Source organism: Lissotriton vulgaris, chromosome 6, assembly GCF_964263255.1.
Source record: "Lissotriton vulgaris chromosome 6, aLisVul1.2, whole genome shotgun sequence".
Taxonomy (NCBI): Eukaryota; Metazoa; Chordata; class Amphibia; order Caudata; family Salamandridae; genus Lissotriton; species Lissotriton vulgaris.
In genome coordinates, this window is record NC_141694.1 from 1,664,704,254 (window position 1) to 1,664,726,111 (window position 21,858).

The 21,858-nt window shown below is 42.6% G+C and overlaps 1 protein-coding gene across 4 annotated transcripts in view; it reads left to right on the plus strand.

The window, feature by feature from the left end:
* Positions 1 to 21,858, plus strand: part of KCNH1 (potassium voltage-gated channel subfamily H member 1) — a 1,530,898-nt gene that overhangs the window by 883,058 nt on the left and 625,982 nt on the right. For all 4 annotated transcript variants that reach the window (XM_086927835.1, XM_086927836.1, XM_086927833.1 and 1 more), the window contains one exon: positions 11,177 to 11,376. In XM_086927835.1, the coding sequence (XP_086783961.1) occupies positions 11,177 to 11,376 (200 nt within the window). The remainder of the gene's footprint in view (positions 1 to 11,176; positions 11,377 to 21,858) is intronic.

Below are 21,858 nucleotides of genomic sequence, written 5' to 3' on the forward strand. Positions count from 1 at the left end.
ATATAAAAGGCAGCGTTATAATGTCTGGCGGTAATAAAGCAAGCGTCGTTGGATTGTGGTGCTCTTTCTAATGGGCCCTGTAGTAATATCCAGAGTTTTCTTCTTAGTATGCAAAGGCATTCCTCAAGGATGTGTCTACATTCAACCACCTTCACAATGTCACAGGCCCATGTCACCAAAACGCCGGTGTTTGTTCTAAGTTAAAAGCTAAAGACACCTGGTAAATTAAGTTTAAATATATCTGCACTTGGACTGGGGAAGTATTATCCCGCTCAATCTTGTCTTGTTTGCATAGTAATTGGATTGCTGACCACGAAGACGCCGAATGACCGCTGTTAAGTCCGAAAGGCTGCAGTGGATGTTATGTTTGGGACTAGGCAGTAAAGCTTTGCTTTAGTGTATATGCAGCTATTCAATGGGGTGTGAAGAGACAAGAACAACTGAACCTGGACCGAGGCATCCCAACAAACTGCTTATCCTATTATGGCTCTAAAGAGGCATTCTTTGTTTACTTGGGCTCATGTTTGTCCTTGAAGCCATCAATCCATGTTCGGTAGTTCAAAAGGTCATGTGTAGGGCAGTGCTTATTTTGTAAATGATATAGGTGCCGGGTCTCTTGCCAGGAGTCCACTGCAGCTGCACCACCCAAGGCTCCTGCCAGAGCTGCCAACTACAGTAACAACACAGCTACTAACCATCACACTCCTGCAGTGTGATAATTTGGACTATTTCAGGCCCCCTAAGCTATAAGAAAGGCTTGAGCGGCAAATAATAGTTATGTTTAATGTGTTTTGAACTAATAATTAACAGTTTTTGTGGTCATCTCTAAATTAGCCCGACAGTGCCACCTTGTGGCAGACTGTCACAAGAGCTAGTGTTGAAAATTAAGTGCTGGTGCAGAGCACTGGAAACCACCTGCTCAAATTAAGCACTGGTGTAGGGAGTATTGTTTGCTTATTTCTCTAAGGGCCATATGTATCATACTATCGTTTTGCGAATCCCAAATAGCGAATTTTAAGGAATCGCTATTTGGAAATCGCAAAACGGTATGTATGTAAATAATCGCTATTTTTAGCGATTTCCAATAATTCCCTATTTGCGAATTCGCAAGTTGCGAATTCGCAAATAAGGAATACATCCCATTCATTTCTAAGGGCCTCTTGGCCCATAGAAATGAAAGGCAAAATTGCGATTAGCAATTTGCTAATCGCAAATTTTGCGAATTTTCCAGGGTGCAGGGGTGTCTCAAGAACACCCTGCTGCACCCCTGAAAATGACATGTGTACGCATATGGCGCACAAACATGCCCAAAGGGCATGTATGAGCGTCACATGGCACCTTTTGTTTTTAAAAAAAATGCTTTTTTAAAAGAATTCGCAATTTACCACCAACTACAAGTTGGTGGTAATTTGCGACATCTTATTCCAAAATCGCAATTTTTTAATATTTCATACATATCATTTAGGAAATCGCATTTTGAGATTTCCTAAATGCTTGTGCAATGTTAAGGAATCGCAATAGTGTAAATGTCGGGACCCCCTCTATATGTATTTTGGTGACCGGGGAAAAGAGAGGAATACAATGTATATCACAATTTATCAAAATTCCCCCATGGTCAGATCATAATTTCTTTTCAGGCTTCGCTCTCACAATTTAACCATCAAAATTCACATTTAGTATAGGAATAACAGTCTCATATTTTTCATTTGAATCTCTTTTATTTCTTTTTTTCAATTTTATCAAAATTATTTAAAACAATTATTTTATTTATCTTTTTTTTAAAGTTTTACAAAATCTTTTTTTTGGATATATAAATGTAATACATCAGGTTATTAACATTTGTTACAATCCAAATAATTTATACAGTGTAACATCAGCTATCATCATCTGTACAGTCCAATCATGTATTTGTTTGTTCTAAAAAAGTGCAAAGTGTAAAGATACGACAAGACCAATTATACCCCTAACACACACAGCAACTACCTCACGTACATCACATTCATACAGTTTCACACTTTACAAATTCTAAAACAATCTCTAAGTTTGGAAATAACAAAAGATCTTAAAAGTTTCCTAACGCCAGGTCTACGCGTTTCGGTGGGATGTGACCACCTTCCTCAGGACCAGCTTAGAAATCGTTTTATCCTTTCAGTCTTCTTTGTGTGCAGGGTATCTGTAATTAAAAAAAATATAATATCATATTCCTATACCTGTATCCCTATACCAGGGTGTAACTCTACTTGATTATTTATCATTAACCTATATACAATTAGTTGAAACATTAAGTGGGAGACACTAATTCACACCTGAAGTTGGCGACACCATGAGCCTATATCTTATTCATTTTATGTTATCTATTACATAGAAAAACTACGGTGGAATGATTTTACATATCCACTATGTTGTATTTTAATCTCTCAGGGGTCTAGAGGGTACTGACGATAGTCATCCCTTTCATATTGCGTAGGTACCGGTCCTGGTGATTCTCCCTACTTATACTTCTTCTGGACCCAAAATTATCTAGTTTATATATCAATTTTATTCTTAGATTTTACCTTACACTCAAATCCGTACAAGGCCTTTACCACACAATTACGTTCGTGGTCGATGTAAATGATCCCAATGTACCACCTGCGGAACAAAGGAAATGTCACGTTTTATTTATAATTCCTTCTAAGTATAGGTTGTTGGCAATTATCAACTGATGCTCTTACCACTATTATTGCTGCAAATGTCCTATATATGACTCTTCCTTCTGGCTTAGCTAATACCGCAGTTTGTTCTTGTGGACTCTCTGTTTAAAGGTAATGCTATCATTGGTACATATATTTCTTAGTTGTTTCAAATAACAGTACCATAAATTTAAACCATTCTTACCACAGAATATCTTGTCTTTAGCATTAGAAGGGGCCTATTCTTGTGCTTTTATCTTCTGTTTTTTCGGCAAGGGGGGCGCAGGTTTGGTGTGTCTTTTAGATTTTGGTTTCTGTCCAATCTAGGAGACAGCAAGCAACTAATCAGTTTTTTGTTTTTCTGTTTTAGTGTCCCTTGCGATTAGATTGATAATTTAAATAAATATGGCCTACTGACCTTAATGTTCTATGGTCACGGGCTACCTTTCGAATCTTCTTATGTGTCTTCTTTCATACGTGTGGCTTAGTTTTTCTGCGCGTCGCTGACTGAAATGTGGCTCATGCTACATCAGAGAGAAATACATACATTATTATCACGATGATTCCCTTTTCTAACCTTTAGATGCTCTCGACAATGTCCGTTATTTAACATGTATGTATCACTGTTCATTTTAAAGACAAGGGGAAACCTCTAGGATTCGTGCACGGTCGTTCCGCTATGTCTCCCTACAACCCGTGTGACCCGTATTGTTGCTCACTCGCGTCTTAGGCGTATGAGCTCCCTTTGTGTCTTACAGTCAAAAGCCCTCCGCGCGTCCTGACTAGCCCCGGTGTTTACTTTAAATACCCATCCGTAGCACTTACCTCCTCTGTAACGCGTTCTTCCTTGAATGGATTCTTCCTGCCCGTTCTCCCCTTCCGCGGCATGCGAACCCGCCAATGCCGGTTTGGTCTTAAGTACTATCCACATTCCCGCTGCTACCACTTTCGCCCCTTTGCCGACCCGGAAGAGATTGCCATGATTTCCGGTTAGGTTTGTATGCGCCATATTGGGAAGGGCTCGAATGATTCCTGATCTCCCTTTGTCGTATTCTTGTGTTTTAGTGTGCGCCATCTTAGTCGGGTCATTATTACATTAGTCTGTATTAACGTGTTCTATGTATTCGTGACAAATCCGTGTGGGATCTCATGGTCTTATCCTCACCTTATAACGCTTCTAATAGGGAGACCTCGTGGTTCCACATTATTCATTTTTACAGCTACTATGGATTAACTAGATTGTTAGTTTGTGGATAATAACACCCAATAGACTTATAAAGGTGATTTATTTAAAAACTCTATTTTTATGCTAAATTACATGCTTTTAACACTAACATCCATAGAAACCATTGATCTAGGTGTGTTTAGTTACAAGCCATGAGATGTTTTCATTCAGTCCTTTACGTACACTGTCGAAGTGGTAAATCCAAAAACACTCGCGTCTTCTCCGAGTGTATTCCATTGTCTGGCCTAGTCGGAGTTGGACCTTCTCAAGGATACACCACCGCAAATCACTTTCATTGTGATTTAGATCTATACAATGTTGTACTAGTGGTGCTGATGTTTTCTTCAGTCTAACTGCAGATTTGTGTTCGCTAAATCGGAGGCGAAACTCCCTGCCTGTTTCTCCAATGTAGGCAAGGCCACAAGGGCACATAATTACATACACAACGTTACTACTCCTGCAGTTTGTTAGTGATCTCAGAGTTACTTCAAAGTTGTTATAAGTAATCAGTTTAGTTGTGATTATTCCTCATAAAAATCTAAGAGACCGGTTGGTCCATACTAGGAATAAACAGAAAATAAGGAGTAATCAGAGTTCAATTACAGGACAAAACCCTGTACTAGGTAATCACAGATGTGGATCGTGTCACGCTTGTGAGGCAGCAATCACAACTAAACTGATTACTTATAACAACTTTGAAGTAACTCTGAGATCACTAACAAACTGCAGGAGTAGTAACGTTGTGTATGTAATTATGTGCCCTTGTGGCCTTGCCTACATTGGAGAAACAGGCAGGGAGTTTCGCCTCCGATTTAGCGAACACAAATCTGCAGTCAGACTGAAGAAAACATCAGCACCACTAGTACAACATTGTATAGATCTAAATCACAATGAAAGTGATTTGCGGTGGTGTATCCTTGAGAAGGTCCAACTCCGACTAGGCCAGACAATGGAATACACTCGGAGAAGACGCGAGTGTTTTTGGATTTACCACTTCGACAGTGTACGTAAAGGACTGAATGAAAACATCTCATGGCTTGTAACTAAACACACCTAGATCAATGGTTTCTATGGATGTTAGTGTTAAAAGCATGTAATTTAGCATAAAAATAGAGTTTTTAAATAAATCACCTTTATAAGTCTATTGGGTGTTATTATCCACAAACTAACAATCTAGTTAATCCATAGTAGCTGTAAAAATGAATAATGTGGAACCACGAGGTCTCCCTATTAGAAGCGTTATAAGGTGAGGATAAGACCATGAGATCCCACACGGATTTGTCACGAATACATAGAACACGTTAATACAGACTAATGTAATAATGACCCGACTAAGATGGCGCACACTAAAACACAAGAATACGACAAAGGGAGATCAGGAATCATTCGAGCCCTTCCCAATATGGCGCATACAAACCTAACCGGAAATCATGGCAATCTCTTCCGGGTCGGCAAAGGGGCGAAAGTGGTAGCAGCGGGAATGTGGATAGTACTTAAGACCAAACCGGCATTGGCGGGTTCGCATGCCGCGGAAGGGGAGAACGGGCAGGAAGAATCCATTCAAGGAAGAACGCGTTACAGAGGAGGTAAGTGCTACGGATGGGTATTTAAAGTAAACACCGGGGGCTAGTCAGGACGCGCGGAGGGCTTTTGACTGTAAGACACAAAGGGAGCTCATACGCCTAAGACGCGAGTGAGCAACAATACGGGTCACACGGGTTGTAGGGAGACATAGCGGAACGACCGTGCACGAATCCTAGAGGTTTCCCCTTGTCTTTAAAATGAACAGTGATACATACATGTTAAATAACGGACATTGTCGAGAGCATCTAAAGGTTAGAAAAGGGAATCATCGTGATAATAATGTATGTATTTCTCTCTGATGTAGCATGAGCCACATTTCAGTCAGCGACGCGCAGAAAAACTAAGCCACACGTATGAAAGAAGACACATAAGAAGATTCGAAAGGTAGCCCGTGACCATAGAACATTAAGGTCAGTCAGCCATATTTATTTAAATTATCAATCTAATCGCAAGGGACACTAAAACAGAAAAACAAAAAACTGATTAGTTGCTTGCTGTCTCCTAGATTGGACAGAAACCAAAATCTAAAAGACACACCAAACCTGCGCCCCCCTTGCCGAAAAAACAGAAGATAAAAGCACAAGAATAGGCCCCTTCTAATGCTAAAGACAAGATATTCTGTGGTAAGAATGGTTTAAATTTATGGTACTGTTATTTGAAACAACTAAGAAATATATGTACCAATGATAGCATTACCTTTAAACAGAGAGTCCACAAGAACAAACCGCGGTATTAGCTAAGCCAGAAGGAAGAGTCATATATAGGACATTTGCAGCAATAATAGTGGTAAGAGCATCAGTTGATAATTGCCAACAACCTATACTTAGAAGGAATTATAAATAAAACGTGACATTTCCTTTGTTCCGCAGGTGGTACATTGGGATCATTTACATCGACCACAAACGTAATTGTGTGGTAAATGCCTTGTACGGATTTGAGTGTAAGGTAAAATCTAAGAATAAAATTGATATATAAACTAGATAATGTTGGGTCCAGAAGAAGTATAAGTAGGGAGAATCACCAGGACCGGTACCTACGCAATATGAAAGGGATGACTATCGTCAGTACCCTCTAGACCCCTGAGAGATTAAAATACAACATAGTGGATATGTAAAATCATTCCACCGTAGTTTTTCTATGTAATAGATAACATAAAATGAATAAGATATAGGCTCATGGTGTCGCCAACTTCAGGTGTGAATTAGTGTCTCCCACTTAATGTTTCAACTAATTGTATATAGGTTAATGATAAATAATCAAGTAGAGTTACACCCTGGTATAGGGATACAGGTATAGGAATATGATATTATATTTTTTTAAATTACAGATACCCTGCACACAAAGAAGACTGAAAGGATAAAACGATTTCTAAGCTGGTCCTGAGGAAGGTGGTCACATCCCACCGAAACGCGTAGACCTGGCGTTAGGAAACTTTTAAGATCTTTTGTTATTTCCAAACTTAGAGATTGTTTTAGAATTTGTAAGAGTGTGAAACTGTATGAATGTGATGTACGTGAGGTAGTTGCTGTGTGTGTTAGGGGTATAATTGGTCTTGTCGTATCTTTACACTTTGCACTTTTTTAGAACAAACAAATACATGATTGGACTGTACAGATGATGATAGCTGATGTTACACTGTATAAATTATTTGGATTGTAACAAATGTTAATGAACTGATGTATTACATTTATATATCCAAAAAAAAGATTTTGTAAAACTTTAAAAAAAAGATAAATAAAATAATTGTTTTAAATAATTTTGATAAAATTGAAAAAAAGAAATAAAAGAGATTCAAATGAAAAATATGAGACTGTTATTCCTATACTAAATGTGAATTTTGATGGTTAAATTGTGAGAGCGAAGCCTGAAAAGAAATTATGATCTGACCATGGGGGAATTTTGATAAATTATGTTAAGGAATCGCAACATTTGCGATTCCTTAACATTTGCGATGCGATAATTTCATACATCGCATTTCACGTTTTTCTTGTCGCAAAAGCTGCGAATTTCCGATTCGCAGCGTTTGCGACAAGAAAAACGCTTCATACATATGGCCCTAAGTGTTTATGCAATTTAGGCTTAGTATCATGGCCTGAGAACCGTCATCATAGTGGATTTGAAATATATATCCACATACATAATGGTTCTATGCTGATGCATGCAATGTAAGAGATTGGTCTAGAGAGGACAGGATCTGCAATGGTTGGCAGATGGAATGATATGTGAGAGGATCAGAGGGAACTATGGTGCATACGATCAGAACATGGGAGCCATGGAGAGCCGGATATTCAACTGCTATATGAAAGTTGTACGGTTTTTAACATCTTTCAAGAAGTCCAAGAGCTTACCGCCGTTTACCATGTCTGTTTCTTCAGGTTTCATTTTCTTGTTGGAGGTGGGTTGTAACATGATTGCATATGAATTTCTGGGTTGCGCTCTTGTCTTCTGAAAATGGGCCCTTTGTTCCAGAATTCATTGTGGGAGGTACAGAGCGTCCCTGGAGACATGTTTGAGCTTGCTGATTGTGAATAAAATGTATGAATTCGCAAGGACTAACAAAACGTATGTCACCACATGTAATTTAGAAACAGATAAGTATGGTATGACAAAAAAAGGCAAATTTTGCTAAAAAACGACCCCCCACATGCATCAATCTAGGATTTTGCATTTCTTAAATAGCGAAAATTAAGGAATCGCTATTTAGGAAATGCAAAATGCTATGCATCAAGAAATCCTAAAAGTTTTTAGGATTTCTTAATTTTCGGAAATTGCGATTCCTTAATTGCGAAGTGCAATTAGGAATGGCATTACATTGATTCCTATGGGCCTAGAGGCCCATAGGAATCAATGTAGTCAATTGGAAGGCAGTAGCAAATTGCGAGTGGCACTTAGAAAATTTCATGGGTGCAGGGGGGGGTCCAAAGGACCCCCCCCTGCACCCCTGAAATGCATTTGAAAGTGCATGTTTCACACACACATGTCCTAAGGACATGTGTATCTGTAACTGGACAGTTTAAAAAATGCATTTTTAAGCATTTTTAAACAATTTCGCAAATTACCACGAGGTTGAACCTCGTGGTAATTTGCACTTCCAATTTGAATACTCGCAATTTTTTTTTAAATGATGCATAGCTTTTAAGGAATTGCAAATTTGCAATTCCTTAAAAGCAATCGCATTTTTGGAATTCGGTAAAAATACCGAATTACTCAAAAATGCTTGATGCATCCCAAACACATATTTAGGAAGTGCAAACGGCCGAATTTACCGATTCGCACCGTTTGCACTTCCTAAATAGGTTGATGCATGTGCCCCTACGTGTTTTTTTTTAGTTTCAGTGTCATTGGGCTAATGTTGAAAAATTCTGCTAGAAAAGCAGACATTTGAGTGGAGATTTGCCCCTAAATGCATCATTCTAACATTTTGCGATTTCTTAATTGCGAAAATTAAGGAATCGCAATTAAGAAATCGCAAAATGCTATGCATCAAAAATCGCAAATTATTTTGCGAATCGGTAATTTTCCATAATTGCGATTCACAATTTGCGAATCGCAATTAAGGAAAACGCTTCCCATTGATTCCAAAAGGAATCAATGGGAAGGCATTCACATTTTGCGAATTTCAAATTGCGATTCGCAAAATGTGAATGCAATTTCAAGGGTGCAGGGGGGGTTCAAAGAACCCCTCCCTGCACCCCTGAAATTGAACTGTAAGTGCAATTTACACACACACATGACCCAAGGACATGTGTGTGTGTGTAAATTAAAACTTTCAACTATGCAACTAGTGCATGTTTGAAAGTGTTCTATAAATTAGCATGAAGTTCAACTTCATGCTAATTTACCCCTTCCAAATTGCGAATTCGCAATTCTAAAGTAATCATGCATTGCATTTAAGAAATCACAAAATTGCGATTTCTTAAATGCAATCGCAATTTTAGAAATCGCAACAAAATTGCAATTTCTAAAATTGCGAAAATACCAAAATGCTTGATGCATCCCAAAAACGGGATTTGCATTTGCAAACGTTTGAATTTTGCGATTCGCACCGTTTGCGAATGCAAAAACCCTTGAAGCATCTAGGCATTAGAGTGCTGATGATCTGGTTGGTGCACTTCATGCAGAGGTGCACTTCTCCACCTAAAGACTAGGGTCCACATGTATCATGCATTTTACTGTTTGCAAACATTCCGATCGCAGAATCGGGCTCCTTGCAAGTGATAAAAATTATTTTTGGTATGTATCAATTTCAATTTGCGATTCAGTAACGTGATATTGAATCGCAATTTGGAATTGCAAATACATACAGATTTGGTATTAGGAAGGGGTGTGTTTAGGGCGTCCCTTCCTCATGCCAAATCACAACAGTATGTAGGAACGATTTGCGACCGAAATGCGGTCACAAAACATCCGCACTTTACCACCTACCTCAAGTAGGTGGTAACCAATTCGCAAACAGGAAAGGGTCTCCAAGAGACCCCTTCTTCTTATTGAATGTTTGTAAAAATATGTTTTAAGAGCAGGCAGTGGTCCCACGGACCACTGCCTGCTCTTAAAAAATTAAAAGAAAACTTTTCATTTTTCTTTTTTAAATGCAGCCCGTTTTCCTGGAAAACGGCTGCATTTAAAAACAAAAGATGACTTTATTGAAAAGTAATTTCTCACAGATGGATATTTTCAGTTTATTTACTTCTAAACACAATCTTATTGCTCAACCACTCCCCGGTCATAAAATTTAGCACCATCTATTATTAACGTTTACCAGAAAGGGATAAAGAGGGACAAACCTGAGCTGAATATAAACATTGAATATAAAATTGGAAACATCAAGAATTGTAAAAAACTGAAATTGTTCCTTGAACTGTTTTAAACCTTCAAAAAGGTGGTTCTAATTTGACGTACTACTAACTGCCTGTACCTGAATAATATAAGTAGATCCACTGAGTACCTGCGGATTTATCATTTCAAAAATCGGATCCCGCCAGTAAGCATGATACATGTATAATCATTGCTGAAATGTAATAAAAACAAATATAAATAAATACAAATATCAGTGTCGTGATAGAAGATCGTTTTGGTTTTATACAATTCCAATGTGTATTTCATATTTTAACATTCTTTGTTAAACAGCTAGGAAAACTAGCTTTCACTGGCCAAGTATGCCATGCCATCTACCAAAACATCATTTGTAGGTTTTGAAAGCTGATGTTCTTGTTATAGTCTTACTTATACCTCTGGTGGAGGAACATAGCTAGATCCCTGGTCAGTGAAAAACTGCGTGAGTGTAGTTTTGTAGGACAGCTAGCCAGACCAACTCCCAATATTTATAATGCATAGAGAAATGCCCAAATGCCTTATTCCAAATTAAATATGGTATCAAACATGCAGGGATCTATAACCTGAGTGAAGGTTCTAACTAGCTCTCAAAGATATCAACCCTTTGGTAAAGTGATATGCGATTTCAAATGGAAAAACGAAGTTGCAGAAATGCATTAATGTTCATGATTACATTGTTGCTTCTTTTTGCATTTCCCTTGCCACCATTACCTAGCCCAGCCACAATTAATACAACAGTTGCTTAAAAAAAATGCTTTTTAATCCCTGAAGTAGAATCATGGCGATAGAAAGGCACAATATTAAACCCAAATCAAATGACCCAATCGTTTGACCACATATTTCCTTTTTTGGTTTCTTGCAGCTCTTTTGTATGCAACTATTTTTGGAAATGTGACCACAATCTTCCAGCAGATGTATGCCAACACTAACCGGTACCATGAGATGCTGAACAGTGTCCGCGACTTCCTCAAGCTCTATCAGGTGCCCAAGGGACTGAGTGAACGCGTCATGGACTACATTGTCTCCACCTGGTCGATGTCCCGAGGGATCGACACTGAGAAGGTAAGAACAGTGGGGACGCTAATCATTGATCAGCTGTTTCATTTGTTTATCTGCCCAGTGGGGCACCTATCAGTTATTGGTTTGCCACTTGGAGCTCTAAAATTACCCAAACTCCATAAAGCTAAAGCATTAGCACTAAGATTTTATAATAGTAACCCAGTCATCGGCATGATTGGTTTTGATAGAATTTGCATACAGTACTTAGGTAAACCTATGCTTTTGCGCTTCTAAAAGCATACTCATGTTGTACGTTGGTTTGTTTGATTGTGTTGGTTGGTTGTGAAGTTAAAAAAAAGACTGCTAATCCACCTTAGTGAAGCAAATATCAGTTTTAAAAAAACAAAACTCTCTAGCACTCCCAAAACGTGGACTGGCTAGACAGTAATATTTTTGAGCTATAATATATATCTGCTTAAGTGATCTACATACAAGTGAGAAACTTTCCAGCTTAGTATTAAAGTAGTCATTTTGTAGTGGCTACAGGTTAAAATGCAGTAGTTCTTCCGCCTGAGATGGCAGATCGCCTTTGTGCAGCTCCGGCCCCCCCATTCCTACAGCGGGTGTTTTTTTCTATATGGCAGTAAGTGACCACTTCCCAGAGCAATAGTGGAAGCTACCTTGACCCCAGGGTGCACATTACTGCAAGCCTGGAAGTGATGTTGGAAGTTTAAATGGCAGCAATGGGGTTCCACATATCAGCAGCCACCTGGACTGGGTCTGGTGTCAGGGAGTAGCACACTGGGCATAGTGCTCATTCACTTGGCGCCACCTAGGAAGGTAAGTGGAGGCATAGTTAGGGATCCAAACAGTACTTGCAGTCATTGATAGAGAGATTGCTGAATTCAAAGCAGACATGCACAGCATGGGTCTTTGCTGCAGACCCTTGAGGAGTCAGACTAGCTGACCGATCTCTGCCAACTAGAAGTGCAAACTAATCCTCTGTACAAACATAAAGACCTTGAAACTAGGTCACAACAAGATAATTTGCGTGTTCAAGGCCTGAAAGAAAGCACTGATGACATGATTTGCTGTGTAGTTGAAATGTTCTGAGATGATTTAAAGGAGCAATCTGAATTCTGCATTGGTATCGAGAGGGCACATAGAGTTGTCCCAAAAAAAAAAGATAGCTACTGTCCCAGTGATATTGTGGTAAATATGTCAATTTTTACTTACACCCTAGCCAGTGGGATGAAAGAATACAGTGCTGTAACAGCACTGATTTCTTGTACCTGGACCAAGAAGTGGTGACTCTAGAAAGGCATCGGACATACAGACCCACAGTTCAGGAGCTGACAAAGCATCAGATACAATACAGATTGATCATACTGGAGGGCAAGCAAATCCAATAGAAAGGCAACAAGGTCAGAATCCCATCTTTAGAGGAAAGAAAGGAGTAATACAAAATCTCTCCCACCACCAGAAGCCTGCCCACCCCAGGACCTACTTAATGCAGGCTGCAGTGCAACCGCATCAGTAGGCACCTTGACACCTCACCTTCCATTTGCCTGTTGCCTCCAGGTCCTGCTTATTCCAGCCTCCTGATCCAGTGACACCGCCACTATCCAGGTTTTCCTGCTCACTGTTCCTCTCACCAACAGAAGCCTGCCAATCCTAAGACCTACTTAATGCAGGCCAGAGCACGACCGCATCAGTAGGCACCTGGACACCTAGACTGCCACTTACCTCTGACTTCCAGTTCCTGCTTGTTACAGCCTTATTCAGTGACACCACCACTGCCCAGGTTTTTCAACTCACCATTCTTCCTGCCAACAGAAGCACCATCCACCCAAGGACCTGCTTAATGCAGGCTGCAGCATGACAGCATCAGTAGGCACCTGGACACCTAGCCTGCCCCTTGCCTGTGGCCTCCAGTTCCTGCTTGTTCCAGCCTGATCCAGTGCACCTCCACTGCCCAGGTGTTTCCGCTTTCTGTTCTTCCCGCTAACAGAAGCCCAGCCAATCCCATGACCTACTTAATGCAGGCTGCCGCGCAACACCATCAGTAGGCACCTGGACACCTATCCTGCCATTTGCCTGTAGCCTCCAGTTCCTGTTTGTTCCAGCCTGATCCAGTGACACCACCGCTGTATCCGTCCTGGCCTGGACCATGCCCAGCACCATGAGCCCTGGCACTTTCGCCCCCTGAAGATACACCATCACTGAGCCCTTAAACTGGACACGCAAAAAACACTGCCAACGCACGGACCCACGCTCCATGGTAGCACCTTTCACATGCAGCCACTGCCACTTCACCTGCCACAGTACAAACACACCAGCACATCGATCAGCACACCGCAAACATGCCACAGACACCACCTGAACAAAAACACCAACTCGTATGCACCCTTCTCAACACATGTTCACCATGCAAACACACAATCAAGATTTGGGACCTCATCTCCACCCTCACACCTGACGTCCTCTTCCTCACTGAGACCTAGCTCAACCCCACTTCTGTGCCCGACATTGCCACTGCAATGCCCAAAGAATACGAGTGACCACATCAACAAGCCTGGCGGAGGCATCGTCATCATACACATGGAATTCATCCAATGCACCACCATAAGTGATGCCATCACTACAGCCATGGAACATCTCAGCTTCATACTTCAAACAAACATCAAAATCACCATCAAGGGCACCCGCACCCTCGCCTAGTGTCCTCCAGGACCAGGTCCAGCATTCTGCAACTTCATCACCAACTTCCTCACCCCCTTGCCATAGACTCCAACAACTACATTTTCCTTGGCGACCTCCACTTCCATCTCAACAAACACAATGACATTAACATTACCAACCTCCATTGACAGCATGTACAACATCAAACTCACTCAACTTGTCCATGACCCCACGCAAACCGCAGGTCACACACTAGAGCCCATCATCACCTCCAGTGACCGCATCAGGTACAGCCTCATCAAGGCACTCACCTGGACCGACCACTTCATTGTCCACTTCAACATCACGAGCTCAAGGACCTCAACTCCAGTCTGCCCAACACCCCCAGGGCACCTGGAGCAAAGTCTCAAAGGACACATGGATCTATGCCCTCAACACCACTCACCCCATTCCCTCCAACAACTTAGACAAGAACAGCAGAAACTTCAACAATTGGATCACCAACTGTACCCACAGCATCTCTCCCATCTGCAACAACACCCACAGAAGGTTCACAAAGCATGCTAGCTGGTAAACTGAAGACTTTAGAACCACTAAATAACACTGTAAACAACTTGGAAGGAGACGGCACACCAGCAAACAAAATGACCAACAAGGCCGCCTTCAAGACAGCCCGCAACCTCTACCACAGACAGTTCAGAGAATCATAGAAAAAGGCCTTGGTCTCATGCATCGAATTAAGCTCCAATTACAGCAAAGAACTTTTTAACAACATCTAAGAATTCTTCAACTCCTCAGCTGCACCAAACAACATTACCTCCTCACAGGAACTCTGGAACAACTTTGCAAACTTCTTCAATAACAAGATTGCCAACATCTACAAACAACTAACCGAATGGAGCCAGCATCGCCCACAGGATACTGCCTTCATCATGAACTCTGTCCACTTAGGAGTCCCAACTGACCCATGCCCACACCACATCTTCAACCTAGGTGAAGCCAGAATCAGCCACGCACTTAGCACTGTGTTCTACACCAGACCGGAAGCACGCAGAAGTCAATGCCCTACCAAAGAAACCACCAGCAGACCCCAACAAACTCAACACCTTTGGACCGATCTTCCTGCTCATGTTACTGGCTAAAGTAGGAAAATACCATCAACCAACAACTCTCCTCACATATGGAATGGAACCTCCTACTCCGTATTTTGCAGCAACCACAGCACCGAGACAGCCCTCATCACGGCTACCGATAACATCCGAGCCCTACTTGACTGAGGAGAGACTTCGGCTCTGATCCTCCTAAATCTCTCGGCAGCCTTCAATACAGTCTCCCACCACACACTCATCACAAGGCTGCACAACATAGGCACCCAATTAGCCACTCTCAGAAGAATCGCCTCTTTCCTCACCGGAAGAATGCAAAAAATATGTCTTCCCGCTTCAGCTCCTTGCTCAGTCCCACCAGCTTCAGCACTTATATGACACCTCTGGCCAGTATCGCTAAAACCCACTGACTCAACATCATATCCTACGCTGAAGACACACAATTCATCCTCTACGAAGACACCACCAAAACCAAGACCAACTTCCACAACTGTATGACAGATGCTGCCAACTGGATGAAGGACAGCTGCTTGAACCTCAACCCAAACAAGACAGAGGTACTGATTTTCTGAAACAAATCTCTCCATGGGGGCATCCTCGTGGCATGCCTCAACAATGCATGCCTGAACCAGGCAGTCTCAACCACGACCATGTCTTTACCACTGATGCCTTTACCATGCATGCCTTTGCCATGCAATTTCATAGTAAAGACATGATTGGTAAAGGGACATGTGTGGTGAAGATTACACTTCTGCTCCCAGCCTTAAAAACGGTTTGGTTTTCCCCCACCCCACCATGAACCCTACAAATTTACCCCACGCCCTCAAAACTACCCCAACCCCAGCTCCCTCTGCCCTGAGCCCTAAAAACAGTCCCCTACACCAGTAAACTACCTCGACCCAGCCCCACCCGCCCTGAGGCCTAACACTTCCCACAGCACTGAAAACTGTCCCCCCTCCCTGCCCTGAGACCTAAAAACTGTCCCCATGCCCTAAAAATTACCCAGACCACAACACACCTCCCCTGAGCCCTAAAACTGGATCCCTTCCCATGTGAACTGCCCCGACCCAGCTCTCCCACCCTGAGGCCTAAACTGCCCTGAGTTCTAAACACTGACCCCATACCATAAAAACGATGCCGATTCCAGCTGGCCCGCACTGAGTCCAAAAACCAGACCCCTACCCCTGAAAACTACCCCAAACCCCACCCCCTTTACTGAGCCCCAAAACCAGGCCACCTGCCCTATAAACAACCCGACTGACCCTGAGCCCTAAAAACTACACCCATACCAAAAAACAAAAAACTCTGGCCCCAGCCCCACTTACCTGACCGCGTCCTCTCCCGGTCCTTCCTTTTACTGCCCGCTCATTCCAGCATCTAGACCATGCACTGCCTTAACTACGCATGTGCATGGTTAGGGCATATGTGTGGTTAAGGCAAGCGTGGTCCGTCTTGAGGGAAATGGCATGCATGGCTCAGCCTGCGTTGTTAAGGCTGTTTTCCATCAATAATATAGACACAATTATTATTAAATTATACCCAGAATTATAATTTAAAAATAATATTAATAAACTTAATTTGAGCTAAATTAACATTCTTGCCATCTCTCACAGCTCAATATTTCACAGGGCGTGCTCTACCCAATCTGTCGCCTGACCTTTCAGCTCCAACACCCTCTGTAAAGTCTGGATACGCCTTAGAATTGGTATTTTGTTTATCCATTGTGTGGACATTTGTTTTCAAGTACCTACTCGAGGGAGCATGTCCAGGTTGGAACTGGCCTATATGTCAATCAAACAGTGCCCATTGGGCTCGTCTGAGAGATCAGTGTGTGGGCTGTCTTTTTTTTTTCAGCAGTCTGTGGACCTGTTTTATGGCCAGGTGGGCCGGTTTTTACTATTGATTTCCCTGACAGAAAAACATACATTGCCTGCAGTAAACACAAATGCATGCAATCTACCATGTTTTAAAAGATACCCATACAACTTTCTAAGTCTAAAACTGGGCTGATTCATAAATGTGGGCAACTTTTTTAGCTATCTGATTCGCTAGGGGGGGGGGGGGCAGGGGGGGGGGGCGCTTTATTTCGGTGTCCAGGCATATTTCTTGTCTCAGACCCTGAGGATGTCTCAGGATTTCCTATTGGGGAAGGAAACTGTAGGATCACCTTAAATGGTCTATGGTGTACTGAAGCATTCTTATTAAGCTTTGCTCTACATTGGTCAAAGAACCTTTGTCTTCTAGGGATGCCTTTGCACCCTCAATTCTAACCTTACTCTCTGTTTTAAATATTAACATATATTTAAGTCAGGGGGTTAATTGCCAAGCTATTTGTTACCTGTTCTTCTTGTTTGGTTGCTCTGAAATGATAGTCCCTTATGGATCACATAACTCCCACCTAGATGGCCTACTAGGGTCATGTGTCCTGAGGCGTCAACATCTCAGTGTGGTGCCCCTGACATAACTCTACAGCACTTTCCATAGTCTCTACATTCTGATCCGGTGCCATAGCACATCACCAGTGGCATGGTTCCCTGTGTCGGATCCCTCTTCAATGCCGCATCTTTAGCCACCAATCCAATTTAAGAGTTCCGCATCCTCTGTAATTGTGGTACACTGCAGGGGGAAAGTGAGGGTGCATGAAAGGGGGAGGACTGCCTCGGGCAATTTATTCTGTTTTTTGGGCTCTCGTTTTCACTCAATGGACATTCATTTTTTCCTCCACAATTCTTCCACTGCTTCAGGCGTGGTCCCTCATCTTTGTGGTACAACCTAGTTCAAGCTTTAGTTCTAGTTTCCTTTTTTATTGCATTGAACACAGTAGGAGAGTGTGAACGGCAACACACGCATAGTGTGAGGAAATGCAAATGCAACACATTACACAGTTTGAGTTAAGACTGAATCCACGAAGAATATCGCATGAGATGGAACGGGAATGATAGAAAAGAGACCAAAAACAAAAAGAAATGTACAGCCATAAATGGTGTGTTTCTTCATGCTTTGTAGAAGTCTTGATTTCGTTCTTAGGACGCATATGAGTCAAACCCGAATTTTATATGTGAACCGGTTTTAAAATATATTGGAAAATTGAACAATGGAATTTCCTGATGGCAGGAGGAGGAAAAGAATAATATAAAACATACAGTAAAAGTGAAAATATAGTTTAGCTCAGGCATTTCAGGATCTGGAGGTATGTCATTATCCCTTTCCTCATTCTCATAGACGGAATTTCTAGTGTGAACATCTTAGTTCTGGAAACGTGGATGGAGCCTGTTGTGAGACACTTTCCTTTTTATTATATTTTCCACGGGTCCTTTACCGAGTTATGTGACCTTTGCAGTTACTCCCAGGATGATATTTGGGCTCTCAGTGTTCTCACTCAAGGTCGAAGGAACTTTGCTGATCTTCTTACTATACCGAAAATAATCTGTGAAATTCTCTCCCCCACAGTTTATGATATGATATGATACCTCTTTGCATCCCATTCATTCTTTGAACATCATTCAATTCATTATTTTGAATCACTTATGGTTACTTTGGTTGTGCAATAATTCTCATGGTTACCTTCTATTGATTGTGGACACTTTGACAATCCTTTGACCTTGGATTTTTAATCACAAGATTTCCCCATCGATGTAGGTGAGTATTTGTGCTTTGGACTGAGCACTGTTTCTGTGGTTCGAGTTTTGGCTCGCTTTTCTTGGCTACAGTTAGAGTTGAATAATTGATGTATTTGTGTGATTGGGTTCATCCAGGTAGGCGTAGGATACAGGCCGTGCGTGGGGACAGAGGAGACTCAATTTTCCAAGGGTGCGCCCTGATCTCTTACTCCCCGGGTAATGTGCGAGCAATGTCTGAGTCTTTTGGCGGGTGCTTTGTGTGTTTTTGATGCCAATAATTAGTAGAGCCAAGAACCGTCTCGACACTTCTCATTTCTGTCTTTTGGTGTATGAGAAAGGTCCACCTCTCATTTGGTTAGTCGGTTAGGTAAAACCGAGCTCCTCCTCCCTGGACTCAGTCACACCTACTGGGGCCCGCAGTTCTGGCCTCCGGAGTTTGGCTCCCCCCCCACCCCAGCTAAAATAATAAAGAGCCTGGGTGTAATCATCGACGCCGAACTCTCCCTTAAGGCTCAAGTTGGAGCGGTGGTCTCCTCCTGTATGCACCAACTTCGGAGGATCCGCAAAGTTCGTCACTTTCTTCCCCCTGCAGCACTTACCCAAACTGTCATTTCACTGGTACTTTCCCGCTTGGATTTTTCTAACGCCATCTATCACGGTCTTCCACAATTCTTGATGCAACGTCTCCAAGTTGTTCAGAATCAAGCTGCCCGTCTGATTCACGGAACCCCCAGATGGCTATCTGCCAAGCCTCTGCTCACCAACCTCCATTGGCTTCCAGTCGACTGAAGGGCCGCCTTCAAGGTGGCTTGTCTCACCTTTAAGGCCCTTCACTGCTCTGGCCCCGCATTCCTCAAATCTCTCATTCGCCCTCACTGCCCAACACGTAACCTCCGTTCAGCCCACCGCAATTTGCTAGTCACCCCTAAAAGCAAAACTAAGAAATTCGGTGGCCGCCGTTTTTCCTACCTAGCTCCTGTCCTCTGGAACCTCCTTACCCTCTCAATCAAATCCTCCCCTTCCTTACTGAACTTCAGAAAACGGTTAAAAACTCATCTTTTTCCAAAACCTAGCTAGAACTTTGCCATTTGTGCTCCCCCCTCATTTGCTCTGTCTATTAGCGCCAGGAAGCTTCGGTGTCAGTGCGCTTTATAAATTGCACCTAAGATAAGATAAGATAAGGTGGACCCATTCTCTCGTTCTTTTATTTTGTTTCGTCTGCAAAGCAGCCTTAATTGAGCTCTGGGAGTAAGCAGTGTCTTGCCAGAGAGACAGAGCAATCCTCTTCTTTCCATTAGTCTCCCACATGCTGGCCTTCCAGCCTTACTGCCCATCTCTTCTGCTGCCTGTGGGCCAGAGTCCCCCTTTTCAGCAGTAGAAATCAAAATGTTATTTTCCAATAGTTTTCCTGCTGCATCTACCTCTTGTTTTTGTCCAGTAGACTCTTCATTCATCCCAAAGATGAAAGAAAAAGATCTGTGATCCATCAACTCTCACGTCTTTGGTCTCTTCCCTTCCCCTCTAGGATTATGCTCAGACTCTAAGGTCGCTTATTTGTTGTGCGTGAGAGAAACTCTGCTGACCTTTGTGTCTCTGCTATGAATCCTGATAGTCCTCATTTGTCTATGCTGTTGGAACAGATCTGTCACTTACAGCTCGATGAAGCCCATGTTGACTCGTGGATGGTGCTAGCTTGGTTTAGGCTGTCGAAGGCAACTGCTTTTTCAGAAAAGCAATCAATGGGCGTAAAAGGGTTGCTCTACTCTGAGAAACTTTTTTCCTGTGCACATTTTCCATTGTTAAGCCTTAGATTTGTCCCCTTCGTGGAAGAGGTGTGGCGCAGCAGCCAGGGGGACTGACTCCGGAGCCCGGGGGCTCCCGGTATGAACCCCGGCACGGGCAGCAGATCAGCCCAGCACCACGTGACTCTGGGCAAAGCTTGCTTAATCTTCCAGACGGTCCCCGACACCTTTGGGTAATTGTTCGCGCTTTACAAATACTGGACATTCTGTCCTATTACCATTCATGAGTAGGTTTCATGTTGTACACCATGGTCTCTAGGGTGGCACACATGTGTAAATATAAACAGCCGTTCGCACCCAGGTCTGCCTAGGGAATAGGCGCTGGAGGCCAGAAAACATGGGGCTGAGAAATGTTAAAGTTATACTAATTGGTCGAATGCAAAGGTTGGATCTTCTCCACTATTGGTGGAGCTGTTGCAGATGGGCGCTAGGTTGATCAGTGTTTTACGGTGGGTGGTGGAGGCTGCTGATTGGCATTAACCACTGTAGTCATTACTGAATTTGTGGGCCCTCAGGGTGGAAGGTGTTGGAATGTGGTAATATGAACTGGTTGTCCTATGGTTGTGCAGGGCATTTTCTTGTGTTGGCTGTGGCATGAGGAATGTATGTAAATGTATAGGCATTTATATAGTGCACTACTTACCCGGAGGGTCCCAAGGCGCTTCGACCGCTGCGAAACCCTTCCTGGCTTCCCTGAGAGATGGTCCCTTAATGGGTATCTCCAGGGTGAGACCAGGCATCCCCGGCGGTCTGGTGGGGCCGTTAGTGAAGATGAGGCAAGCTAATGCCCAGAGTTGCCGAGTGTGAACGCTGATCAGAGTGGGCACCGAGGCGAGAGAATTATCGAGTCCGCTGACCCTGGTCCAGAAACCTGCCGCGCTGGGAATCGAACCCTGGTCCCGGGCCGTCCTCTGCTCTCGGGTCTGCCGCCTCTAACCAGTGAGCCACACTACTTCACAATGATTATAAGGAAAATGGATTATCCTTTAGCCAGAAGGTATAGTCTCCGGCTTTTAGAAAGAAACTTGATGCGAGCAAGAGTTTTGGGGTTTTTCCATGAGTATTGACGCTGGGCTATTGGGGTGACTGAAATATTTGGTAGATGGTGAGGAGTGAGTTCTCTATGTCGAGTCCTATAATTTTCAATGAGTTATAGGGGCCTTATAAATGGCATTAATGGTATTTTTGTGGATATTGGATTCACATCCACCTTTCTCTGACTGTCTGTCCTCATGTATGAGGGTGTAGTCCGGTGGCAATTTTTGATGGTTGGCAGCAGGGCCATGTGATGTTGGGTTGTGTGTTTAAGATTTTGTGTGTTAGGAGCGTGGTTTT